This window comes from Arachis ipaensis, chromosome B10 (assembly GCF_059453495.1).
Source record: "Arachis ipaensis isolate K30076 ecotype BB chromosome B10, ASM5945349v1, whole genome shotgun sequence".
Classification (NCBI taxonomy): Eukaryota; Viridiplantae; Streptophyta; class Magnoliopsida; order Fabales; family Fabaceae; genus Arachis; species Arachis ipaensis.
The window spans coordinates 36,870,791-36,883,428 of NC_142435.1; the positions used below are offsets into that span (position 1 = coordinate 36,870,791).

At 32.9% G+C, this 12,638-nt stretch overlaps 2 protein-coding genes across 2 annotated transcripts; both read right to left on the bottom strand.

The window, feature by feature from the left end:
- Nucleotides 1-4,267: 4,267 nt before the first annotated feature.
- LOC107621612 (protein DETOXIFICATION 44, chloroplastic-like) lies at nucleotides 4,268-7,035 on the bottom strand. Its single transcript, XM_088490968.1, has 7 exons — nucleotides 6,751-7,035; nucleotides 6,131-6,175; nucleotides 5,468-5,572; nucleotides 4,891-5,022; nucleotides 4,662-4,770; nucleotides 4,481-4,577; nucleotides 4,268-4,361 (listed from the first exon to the last, which is right to left on the bottom strand). Exons 1-7 carry the CDS (start codon nucleotides 7,033-7,035, stop codon nucleotides 4,268-4,270), a joined length of 867 nt encoding a protein of 288 aa, XP_088347094.1.
- Nucleotides 7,036-10,093: 3,058 nt separating this feature from the next.
- LOC107621905 (protein ENHANCED DISEASE RESISTANCE 2-like) lies at nucleotides 10,094-11,216 on the bottom strand. The gene is made up of 4 exons (XM_021113962.2): nucleotides 11,140-11,216; nucleotides 10,772-10,867; nucleotides 10,244-10,284; nucleotides 10,094-10,155 (listed from the first exon to the last, which is right to left on the bottom strand). The coding sequence occupies exons 1-4, from the start codon at nucleotides 11,214-11,216 to the stop codon at nucleotides 10,094-10,096; spliced, it is 276 nt and encodes a 91-aa protein (XP_020969621.1).
- Nucleotides 11,217-12,638: the final 1,422 nt, after the last annotated feature.

Sequence of the window (12,638 nt, forward strand, 5' to 3'; positions counted from 1 at the left end):
GATTCTCGGTCCAAGAAAGAATCAAAGAAACCAGTCAGCCAAGAAAGAAACAGCCCCAGTGCCGTGAATTTAGGCTTGAGTGCCGATCAAGAATGGGTTTCAAACAAGAATGCCAAAAGACCGTTAGCTCAGTGGATTCTCTGTCCAAGAAAGAATCAAAGAAACCAGTCAACCAAGAACTCTCTGAATTGCCACAAAATTTCAAGAACTTGATAAGTGATATGGGTGGCAGCAGGATTACTCTGCTTATCCAAAAAACTCTCTATCATTCTGATTTAAATCCACAACAAAACAGGCTTTCGATATCGTCACAACAGGTCAAGGACAAAGATTTTGTAACAGCCCAGACCACCCGCTAGCACGATATTGTCCGCTTCGTCAAAAGCAAAACCGTGAGGCCTTGTGTGCCGAAGCGGACAATATCGTGCTAGCGGGTGGTCTGGGCTGTTACAGATGGTATCAGAGCCAGAACCCGGATCGATGTGCCAGCGAGGGCGCTGGGCTCCTTTAGGGGGTGGATTGTAAGGCCCACATCGGTTGGGGAGGGGAACGAAGCATGCCTTATAAGGGTGTGGATACCTCTTCCTAGCATGACGCGTTTTGACGAGTGAGTGTGGGGGGCTTCGACTATCATCCCTATCGTCAAAGGCAAAACCGTGAGGCCTTGTGTGTCAAAGCGGACAATATCGTGCTAGCGGGTGGTCTGGGCTGTTACAGATGGTATCAGAGCCGGAACCCGGATCGATGTGCCAGCGAAGGTGCTGGACTCCCTTAGGGGGGTGGATTGTAAGGCCCACATCGGTTGGAGAGGGGAACGAAGCATGCCTTATAAGGGTGTGGATACCTCTCCCTAGCATGACGCGTTTTGACGAGTGAGTGTGGGGGGCTTCGGCTAGCATCCCTATCGTCAAAGGCAAAACCGTGAGGCCTTGTGTGCCAAAGCGGACAATATCGTGCTAGCGGGTGGTCTGGGCTGTTACAGATGGTATCAGAGTCAGAACCCGGATCGATGTGCCAGCGAGGGCGCTGGGCTCCTTTAGGGGGGTGGATTGTAAGGCCCACATCGGTTGGGGAGGGGAACGAAGCATGCCTTATAAGGGTGTGGATACCTCTCCCTAGCATGACGCGTTTTGACGAGTGAGTGTGGGGGCTTCGACTATCATCCCTATCGTCAAAGGCAAAACCATGAGGCCTTGTGTGTCAAAGCGGACAATATCGTGCTAGCGGGTGGTCTGGGCTGTTACAGATTTCTTGCTTCCCACGGAACTAGAAATTCTGGAGGAGAAAAAGGGAATAAAAGTGAAATTGATCCAACCCTCGCTGGAAATCACTGAGTTGACTTTGATTAAGTGGTTCATGCACAAGGCCCAGAGTCAGAGAAAGTAAGCATTTCCTATATTCTGAGATCAAATTGGGTTAAAGTTGCAAAGGCTAACAATCTAGAAAAGGATGATGTTGTTCAAGTTTGTTCATTCCGAGTTGACGAGAAATTATGCATGGCAATTGTCAAGCTTTGATTTATTGTTTAATTCTGTTTTTCTGTAATCATTTTTAGCCTAATTTGCTAATTGCGAGAACTATGTCAGATAGATCCCAAATGAATTTTGTTAGTTTTTTCTTCTTTTTGGCTGGAATGGTTGATAAAATTATCTTTATTACAGTTGGAAGAATCAATTACATGTTTTTATGTTTTCTTTTAATTCTAAAGTTTATTTGTTTTACATTTTCAATGTACTGTTATATAAACACTCAAACTACATTGATTATAATGGGTGTGGTTTAAGTCTAGGATTATTGATCAATTCGATAGTTGAGGATCAGGAAAGGGTATGTGATTTCATGATTAATATGGGAGTTTCCTAAGTCAAACTATTTTGATAACATAAAGTGGTATTATTGAATTGAATTTTTTTTAGAATGTACTCACTAATGGTGCTCATGAAAATTGTAGTAACAGTTTATATTTTGTTTAGAAGTGGTTAGGTCTATGTATAGCTAGCCTTTATGTAATACTCAAAAACTTGAACCAGATGAAGAATAACAATAGAAGACAAATAACAGTTCTGTTTTTTTTTTTTTCGTTGTAAATACAATATTTTCATCAAATCTATTTTAAATTTTTATTTGAATATTTGATTTTTGTTCAGTGACGTAAACCACAAGTAAACAGTCTAACAATATAACAGAATGTGTAACAAACTTGTAACTAACAATCTTGATTTTCTTTAACTACAAGCCTAACCACATTCTTTTTTATCTATTACTCTATGATCCTAACAGGGTTTAACAAAATACAAATACCTTCATGGAAACAAGCATCTAAACTGTAGACAAGCAGATTAGTAGTTTTATATTTAAGATGCAAATACATGTATAAATACATTTGAATCTAATGACGTTAATTTATTTAATTATTTATCAATGGTTCAAATGCTACAATTTAGTAGTGAAAAGAGAAAAGGAGTAGTTACAACAGATAAGGAATAACGAGTTAGAAGGGTAGGAGTCAGTTATGAACTTATGACAATTCTAACAAATTTTCTATTACTCTGTTTTTGGCAAACAGTGTACACACACTTTTCAGTTTACAATTTTCACTGAATTTCTCATTCACTCTTCTTCTTTTTCTCTGCCTTTTATCTCTGTTCTTTACTGTTATCCCCCCCTTCTTTTTTCGTCAAGAATTCTCATTCAAAAGTTCCATAACAAAGTGCATTCCACAAATTAAATAAAGAATCCTAATAATTAATGGAGAAATAGAATCCAAAACCGACTTGACAAAATAAGAAATCAAAGTTGAAGCCATATATACTCAATTTTTTTTATTATTCTGTTTGTGTTGTATTTATTATTAAAATATCAAAAAAAAATACATGATTCTCCTCCTACAACCAATGGTTAATTTTAAAGGGAAAAATAAATATCCATTCTAATCGACAATGTACTTTTCAAAAGATAAAATTTCAGAGACACAAAAAACTAACTAAATTTTTTTTTTATTTTCTCCTTTGTTCTAAGAATATCTCTATGAAATCCTATTTAAATTTATATTTGATTATCTATTTTTTTATCTTCTCATATTTGATTTAATTATCTTATTTGTACTCTTTTTCAAATCTTGAAATTAAATTATCTTTTTTTAAATCAGAAGATATTGATTGATTGATATTTTAATTTGTCAAACAAATTAACGTATAGAAGTATATATAAGAAGAGGTGCATGATTGAATTAAGTATACACAAAACTTGTGTCCAACTTACGTTCTCTTTGCTAATGAAAAGAATGGAAAAATATAATAATGATAAATCCTCCTAATTAATTAAATTTAATATCTATTCACTACAAGAAAACATCTCTATTGTTAAAAGCGTGGCAAAAAGCTAAAAAAACGTAACGATAGCTTTTCGCCACACTTTTTGAGCTACCAACATGCTTTTGAAAGGGTCATATCTGCAAGCGTACCGGTAGCTCTATCACCATGCATTTGGTGACCTATCATCACGCTTTATTATTTGCCACGCTTTTAAAGTGTGACTGTTGATGATTACCACTACAAGAAACATCATTAAAATCGACGGCCAAATTGACGGCTTAGCCGTCGATAATATTAAATTTCGACGGCAAAATAAACAGCGGAGGTGGTCTCTATAAAGCTTGTCGATTTTTTAAAATTCTAATAAAATCGACGGCTTACCTAGCCGTCGATAATAATTTAATAAAATCGACGGCCTTACTGTCTATAATATGAGTTTGATAATTTTACAATCTTACTAAAAGCGACAATGATGCCGTCGATATTATTATATAAAATCGACGCCATCTTTGTCGATATTTGATTCAATAAAATCGACCGTGCTTCCGTTTATAATGTGCTTACTAAAAGCGACAACGTAACGGTCGATATTTGATCCAATAAAATTGACGCACCTGCCGTCGATTTTATTATTTAGATACCGACAAATTCTTTATCTATATTTAGTTTTTCTTGTCTATTTTAAAATTAAAAAGTGACAATAAAAGCGACAACCATTCCGTCGATTTTAATAGATATGTTTTAATTATTTTTTTATTTGAAAAATAGTAAACAGTTAATGCAAATAAATATAGAAATAAAATTTATATAGAATATAAATAACAAGACAAATAAACTTTTAAATATAAAAATAAAATTTATACTAAATATTAGATAATGAGTTTACAAACTTATCAAAATAATAAATAATCCTCTAACATAAAGACTCAATACAAGATAAATAACATAAAGACTCAATACAAGATAAATAACTCAAAATTGATGCTGGGAGGCATAAGATCAACTTTTTGCATCAATTTCCACAGGAGTATTACAGAAATTAGGTACCTACATTCACAGTTAATTTGAAAATAAGAGATGACTAAGAGGGAAAGAAGCAAAAGAAAAATAAGAGTTAACATTAGAGTATAGTTAGATTATTCTAACTCCAATGAAATAAGACTTACTGAGATACAACATGAGCAATGGCTGCAGCACTAACACCTAAGCGGAATACAAACATGAACAAAGGATCCAGTGCTATGTTGGTCAAATCTCCTGCCACTGGATCACATAAGGGAAAGGGTCATCAGAATTAGATGATATTAAGATGTTGCAACACACAATTGATAAAATTTTAAGGCATACAAGTGGCATATAGAGGTGTTTTAGTGTCTTTAAATCCTTGGAAGACTCCCTGCATTGCTAACGAGAGAAGAACAGCCGGCGCGCCAAGAGATCTCAATGTCAGGTAGTTCTGTGCAGGTTTGAGCATGGGAGAGTCCATGAAAAAAATTGTGTACAATATGTTAAACAAAATGCTAAAGCGCTGAAACTAAAATGATCATTCTGCAAATGTTTATAAGAAACCACTTACATAATTTACTCCCATGAAGTGCAATAAAGGTTTTGCTGCAAATATGAGGAATATTGCCTGGACAAGGCCAAGAATACCACCAATTACCAATGCTGATGATGCAGAAGGGATATGCTTTCTCTTATGCTCAACCTTAACTACATTTGAGTCCATAAGGATGGTAAATGTAAAGTTACTTCATTAGAAACCATAACTATTTTATGGTTCCCGATATCAAGTTACAATTCATGCAGATTGTGTTATGGCCTTTGCCAAGAAAAATGGTGTTGCAAATGCCCACTCCGATCTTTTGGTTGGTTTAGCAACTTGTTCCCTTAAACTGAATCACATTAGTTTCAGCTGATAATAATACTGTGAACAGATTATTTCAGTTTCTGCCTAACAATTTAGTGAGTTTATTATTAACGCTTGGTGCTATGATGACTTGGGAAGATATCATTACGCCCAATTTTTAATTCCAGATCAGATCACCCCAATACATTTTCAATCCATTAGACATTCAGGAAACAGCAACATTGATAATCCACATACATTTAAATGCAAGAGAAAAGGTTCACTAGAACTTTCAAAGAATTACCTCTTCTACAAGATCCCCAGCAATTCCTCTAACAAGTTCACACAGATTGTTTTCAGTAAATGAATCGTTGATCCAGAAACTGATGTCATTGTAACAAGGTGGATACTGTGGGAGAAAAAGAGAGAGAAAAAGAGTCAGAATTCTCAGTTAGAATTTTGCTAATTTCTATAATTGAAAACTGGACAGCCAACCATAAACAGCACATAAACCCACTAAGTTCCCGGCAAAAGATGAATACCAGTAAGACTATTCACTTGAAGACCCTCTAGTTTGAGATTTACAAATAGGATAAGCATCTTTGGGCAAGAATGAAACTAAACAAACAAATAAAAACAGGAACTTGATCACAAAGGCCCTTGAACCTTGACATAGCGAAGCATCAAAACTACATTCCTAGATATCTTATCATTTAGATTTTAGATCATCAAAATTCTCACCACACTTTCTATCTGAACAACAAAAGAAGACATATAAATATAGTTTTCCATAACAAATTATGTGGGCTATCTTAACTTTGATAACATGGAACTCTCTCAAACACATTTCAAATGTGATAACATATCTCAGGAAAACAATATTCTCAGTGATGAATATACACTACACGGCTGATTAACAATAAATGTCAACACCTAAGGGCAAGCACACAGATAGTGTAAAAGTTACCTTTGAAAATGGCTTAAATTTGACTCCCAACTGGCCCTCTGAGAACTGTGTTCAAAATATATCACCAAAGAAAATGACAAGAGTAACATGTTAGAGATCCTAAAAGAATGACACTTATAGCAAAATAATGTGTTTCTCATGATTAGAAAATCACATATGTCTTCTGAACAACCACTTTTCCTGGAATAAAAGAAAAAAGAAGCAATATATAAAATTAGAATCAACACTGTTTGTTTGGTATATGTCCTAATAAGTTATCCACGCTTACTTATCAAAGTGTTGAAAACTTTCAAAAGAAACTTTAGCTTACATAAGCCACCAGCAATATTACATTTACTTTAATTAAGCTAAGTGTTCCATAATGTAAAGCCTATGCTGATCAGACATAGAAATTAAATCAAAAATTCCATTCAGGCATTTCTCTGAACATGTGGTGTGCAAAGTTCAAAACAGTAAATTTCAGTTCAATCTAAGCAGCATTCAATCCAGTAATCTCAGAAAGATACCGCCAGCAACAATTTCAGTCCAGAAACACAAGTTTTAACAAACCTAAGCCTAACCAAAATTTTTAAAAACAGAATTAAAAAGCAGTGAAAATAAAGAAAAGAAAGACAGGGAACAGGGGAAGGGAACCTGCATTGATGAAAGGAGGAAGAAGAAAGGAGAGGCGGTGGGGTGGTGGTGATGTCGCGGTGGCACAGAAGGTCGCCGCCGCTGGTGGTTGCTTGTCGGTGCTTGAAGACGCGGACAGAGGGTGACTCCACGAACAGGGGTGTCGCACGCAGGAACGAAGAAATGGAGAAATGGGGAAGAAAGAGAAGAAGGAAGAGAGAGAGAGGGTAGGCGATGGTGGTCGTCGGTGGTGGTGTCGGACGGAGGCAGTTGGATTGGTTAGGTGTTCTCATTGGATACCTAGCTTGAATTTGGGAAGTTTGCGTTTCTGAACTTGAATTTGGGGAAGTTTGCGTTTCTGAGGAAGCCGGAGTTGACGCGAGAATATGTGGTTTTAGTGATAAAAATCGACGGCATATTTGTCGATTTTATTTAAAAAAAAATCACATATAGCGTCTATTTTATAAATTAAATTTACATCGTTCATTCTATTTTAGGAAGTAATCAAGACCGTTCAAATTTATCGACGGCAAAGGTGTCGATATTTAAAATAATAAAATAGACGCTATATTTGTCGATTTTAATATTAAAAAAAAACACAAATAACGTCTATTATATAGATTAAATTTAGACCGTCTATTCCATTTTAGAAAGTAATCTAGACTGTTCAAATTTATCGACAGCAAAGGTGTCGATATTTAAAATAATAAAATAGACGTCATATTCGTCGATTTTAATATTAAAAAAACAACACAAATGACGTCTATTATATAGATTAAATTTAGACCGTCCATTCCATTTTAGAAAGTAATCTAGACCGTTCAAATTTATCGACGGCAAAATTGTCGATATTTAAAATAATAAAATCGACGCCATATTCGTCAATTTTATTTTCGACTTCTGGTTCGCCTATAATATGACGATAATAGGAAAATAAATTAATGCATTATAAAAATATCGACGACTAGGCCGTCGATTTTAATATTTTTATTTTTAATTATTTTTTTAGTAATATCGACAGCAGACCGTCGAAAATTATCGACGGCAGAGATAGCCGTCGATTTTTGGCGTCGATAAACACGTTTTTTCTTGTAGTGTACGGTATAATATGGCCACTCTTTTAAAGCGTGGTTATAAATTTATTCAGTAACCTATTATTCTTTTTTAATCTTCATAATAAAACCTTACAAAATTCATAAATAATTTTGAAATTTAGGCAATGACCAGTAAGGCAGTAATTTTAAATCAACTAATCCAACCTTCGTAGAGTTGTCACCAAAAAAATATTTAATCACATGACATGCTCTAACAAAATACCAAAATCAAAATCATAACAATTACCCATAAATTCTTAATACATGAATTACAATTCCAACAACTATTACATTATCTACTTCCTTTATATATACTTCATTACAAAATATGAAACTTCATGATTTCTGATCATCCATTGTGAGCGAAAAGCTTCAAATCTTAAATAATATTATTTGCATTATTACTAGACACAACTTCATTATTTGCAGTGGATGGAGCAGATCGAGGAACTTTCTTAGATTTTAAGCCTGAAGCATGCTCTTTATTTTCCTCTCGAACTTGATCCACTTTTGTAGTATCCTCATTATCAATGTCAACAACTACAGGGCATGGACTTTTTCCCTGTATTGATGAGTTAACAAAGATAGAATAAAAATTCAATATAAAATAAAAGATCAATGAATTTCCAAATTCCTACATTTTAATGATGATCAAAGAAATAAAAACCAAAAAGGACAAATAATGTTGAACACAGTTGCAAGTAATGAGGGTAAAGTTCTGCAAATCTAGTCCAAAAAAAGAACCACATGAGTACGACCTTCAGTCACAATAATGCTAATTTAAGTCAGATCATCCTCCTAAATAACTCAGCGAAATAGTTTAACAGAAAATTATATATGAACATTTTAGCACTAAGTTTCAAGGCAGATTAGGCCCTTGGTTCCAGCACAACTTCACAATATGGCAATAATGTGTTTATAAGAACACTATAACTTTTCATGATTTTATGTCCAGTTACCAGTACGCATAAAGAAATATGGAAGAATTCAGTTTACAAATCAACATTATCATCAACAAGAATTAAAAGGCCTTTCTTGACTAAGAGGAGTTGACTACATAGATTGAAGAATGTCTCCAATTACAAAGCATGTCCATAGGCAAGCATTTAAAAATAAGGAATTCTTAATAAATTTATTTAATCTCCTGCTAACATGACCAAAGCATGATCATTTTTCATGACTTTATACTGGCACACATAAAGTAAACTAATATACGTCATACTTATATGATTTTCTTGTAATTCTTCCTGAATGGCGGACTGGGACCATTTCCTTGTATCTTTTGAATTCATTTCACTATCTGATAGATCATTGTCAATTGGTGTCTTTTGTGAATTTGGTTCTACACATAGAATTTGCACCTGTGCACCCCCTTTAAATTCATATTCAGCTTGCTATCCCTGAAATAGAAAGAAATTCCAAACAGTTAGATAAATATTCGATATAAACCAAAAACTAGGAAGGGCAGACTTAAAATTTAAACAGGGAAAATGAAAAGGCCAATAAAGACTTAATAAGAAGCATAAACTATGAATCTGCTATGAACCAGCCCTATATATGCCATTTCTAAGAATTGCAAGCAATATCCAAATATCCAAGTATTTAGAGTATAAAGGTTGATGAGTTTCCAATAGCAACAGAAAGTGACCTTTTTCTTTCTCAGCAAACATTCCAAAGACTAGAAAGGCAGCTCCAACTAAATAAGAGATGTCATGACATTAAAGGTTTGCCACACCACAAAATATGAATTTCCTTTGGTATTTTTTAGCAGAGAATAAGAGAGTATACATGGCTAACCAAATACAAGCAACCATGACATAACTACTTGCAAAGAATAGAAATTTCCATACAACATGAGAAAATAAATTAGATATACTCTTCATAATTTTACGAGTTCATCATCTATCATGTGTAAAACTATTTGAGCTTGAACTCTTCTAATCAGCATTAATAAATAAAAAATAATTAAAAAAAGGACAACAACAGATGTATAAAAAGAATTCATAGATGTGGCTTACCCTATTTCTGTGCTTTCTCTTGTACTAATTATATCAATGAGTGAAGTTAGAGTGTATTTCATTTTCCTTGCTTGAATGGAAAATTTCTGTAAAAAATATTCAGATAATGTAAATGACACCACATTGACATATCCATTTAAATGTTAGATATAAACCAAAAATTAGGAAAGAACATACAGACTTACAATTATAGACAACGAAATTGAAGAGACAAACACAGACATAAAGAGAAAATCAGCTCAAGAATTTGCTAAGAACTGCACTCTATTGAACAGCGAGCTATATGCCATTGCCAAAAGAACTGCAAGCAATAACCCAAACATTCTCATTTATGAAACATAATTTTAAATATGAAAGTTGAAAAGTTTCTGATAGCAACAGAAAGTGACCTTTTTCTTTCTCTACAGATATTGCGGAGGCTGGACAGCAGCTACAACCAATCAAGAGGAAGTAATGATATCAAGGGTGTGCCACTCCTTCCACAAGTAGATAAAGTAGTTCAATCCAAATTCTGATAATTCTTATGAAAATAAATATGCAATGCAAAACAAAATAACAACTAATCATGAAGAAGTACGACAACTATTCTTACAAATCCACAAATAATTGAAATAAACATACATGGACAATGCAAAAAGCCTAAAAGCGAAGATGTTCACTGAAAAAAAGCAATTACTCTGTGTTAAAAGAAAAAGAAAACTCCCACTAGCACATTTAAAGATTGGTTTTGACTTTATATATGTTTTGTTTCCAATTCTGTATGCCATATATATAAATTTATGGAGTAAAACAACTTTACATATTAGTTGTGATTAGTAGAATTTTTGAAGGCACCAAATAAGGGTATGAAATTATTAATGCCTTGAAACAAGTAGTGATACATAATCAGCATTGAAGGCTTCATGTTTGAATCATACCAAGGCAACCAATCTCTATACAGCTCTTTGTGAATGACGTCAGTGTGACCATCTACGTGCTCAACCAAACTGCCTTTGTAGAAACAGAAATCCCATCTACAAGTCAATAAATAATAGGCATAGAAACAAACTCAATAATACCATAATGAAAATGGCAACAGTAATCGTGGCTAGTAAAATTGTACTTTTCGAAAGGCTCTGACCTATCTGATTACAATTCTTATTTGAAGACAATGAATCTTTATTTAATGTTGTGGCCTAGATTTTCAAACAAAGCATCCAATAAGAAGATATGACCTTCCTAAAGGAAAATGGGAACAACATAAAAAGTCTATTATAAGAATGTCATGTTAACTTAATGGACTTACGCTGATCTTGAAGGACCAAGTGACATAGAAGTCTGGAAAATGGCTTCGGAACTTCCATCAACCACACCAACAGCCATGATTGCAAGGTGATCATCCCACTTCTGATGATGTGACCATATCCAAAAAATTCAAATTCAACCATAAATATTGTTCGAATGATATAAAAGGAATCTCACAGGGATAGAACATCAGTAGAGAGGGTTCTCATTAGAATATCACAAGCTTATTATGTCAATGAATCAGCAGCAAAGCAAGCTCAAATTCATCACACAGAACCAATCATGAATTAATCATTGATTACTATAGGATTAACATATCCCCCGTAGTTTTATTCCAGGTCTAGAGACATAGTAATACATCAAATGGATGCTTTTTGAAAACTGGAAACATTTCAATTAAACATCATAAACTAGCATAATGGAATTTTTTGTTTGTTTGTTTTTATGCCTAAAATGCAAAATGCAGAATCATAATGAAGCAAAATGCAAAATCAATCAAACCTAACAAAGAAGGATACAAAATCATAAGCAAATTGCAATAATAAAAAAGTAAACACTGAACCCTCGTGAAAAAAATAGAATAATAAAATTACTAAATTCAGAAAGCCCAACCTTTCACCTAAAACTACACAGAACTAGATCAAAAATCTTTCTCTATCCGGTGCTATTGGAGTACTGTCTTAGTTTGCCATCACCAGCTTGTCATCCTTTTCCGTTCTTCAAAACTAAAATATTTTAATGTGTAATATTATTTTCAAAATTATTATTATTATTATTTAAAGTGTATACTATTTGATCTACTTAAATATTTTAATATCCCTCTTGTTACTATTAATTTACTTCTTAATCTCTCAAATAAATTGTGCAAACTATAAAACACATTTAAGTATTTAATTTTGACAAATAACATCTTACTAGATATACGTTCGAATATATCATCATTAATAAAATTTATTTATAATTTTATATTAAATTTTTTGTATTTTTATTTTCAATTTTTTTCTAATTTTTTTAAATTATCTCTAAAAATACTAAAAGAAAATTTTAAAATTACACTATAAATTAAAACACCATCTACTGAAAGATATAAACAAAGAAATATAGTTTGTTTTCTATGATTTATTTTTGAAAAACATTCACACCAATAAATAAAGAGAAACCTATTTTTTTAGAATAGATTATATTATATGATAAAGTATATAAGAAAATTTTCTGTTATACAAAATTACTAGGAAGCACAAGTCAATATTTATGAAAGATACCAACTTTACAAGATTTTATTGATGTTGTGTATTTTCTTTTGTTTTTTTAATAATTATATTGAATTATATACAAATTATTAAAAAAATTATAAATGATTTTTTAAATTTAATATTAATTTATATATTTTCTAATTAATTTTTGAACAATACAATATTTTTTAAATTTATACTATATAGTATAACTTGTATAATTAATTTAACTTTTTGTGTTTTAATCTAGTTATATATATATATATAT

Bases quoted from the DNA above. Each gene is read 5' to 3' on its own strand.
- LOC107621612 (XM_088490968.1), bottom strand. From the start codon at position 7,035: ATGAGAACACCTAACCAATCCAACTGCCTCCGTCCGACACCACCACCG. The intron at 5,023-5,467 runs GTAATTCTTTGA...AATGTAGTTAAG, and splicing joins CTGGGGATCTTGTAGAAGAG to GTTGAGCATAAGAGAAAGCA. The intron at 4,771-4,890 runs GTAAGTGGTTTC...AAACCTGCACAG, and splicing joins ACTTCATGGGAGTAAATTAT to AACTACCTGACATTGAGATC.
- LOC107621905 (XM_021113962.2), bottom strand. From the start codon at position 11,216: ATGGCTGTTGGTGTGGTTGATGGAAGTTCCGAAGCCATTTTCCAGACT. The intron at 10,868-11,139 runs GTAAGTCCATTA...ATTGACTTGTAG, and splicing joins CTTGGTCCTTCAAGATCAGC to ATGGGATTTCTGTTTCTACA. The intron at 10,285-10,771 runs GTATGATTCAAA...GATTGGTTGTAG, and splicing joins TATAGAGATTGGTTGCCTTG to CTGCTGTCCAGCCTCCGCAA.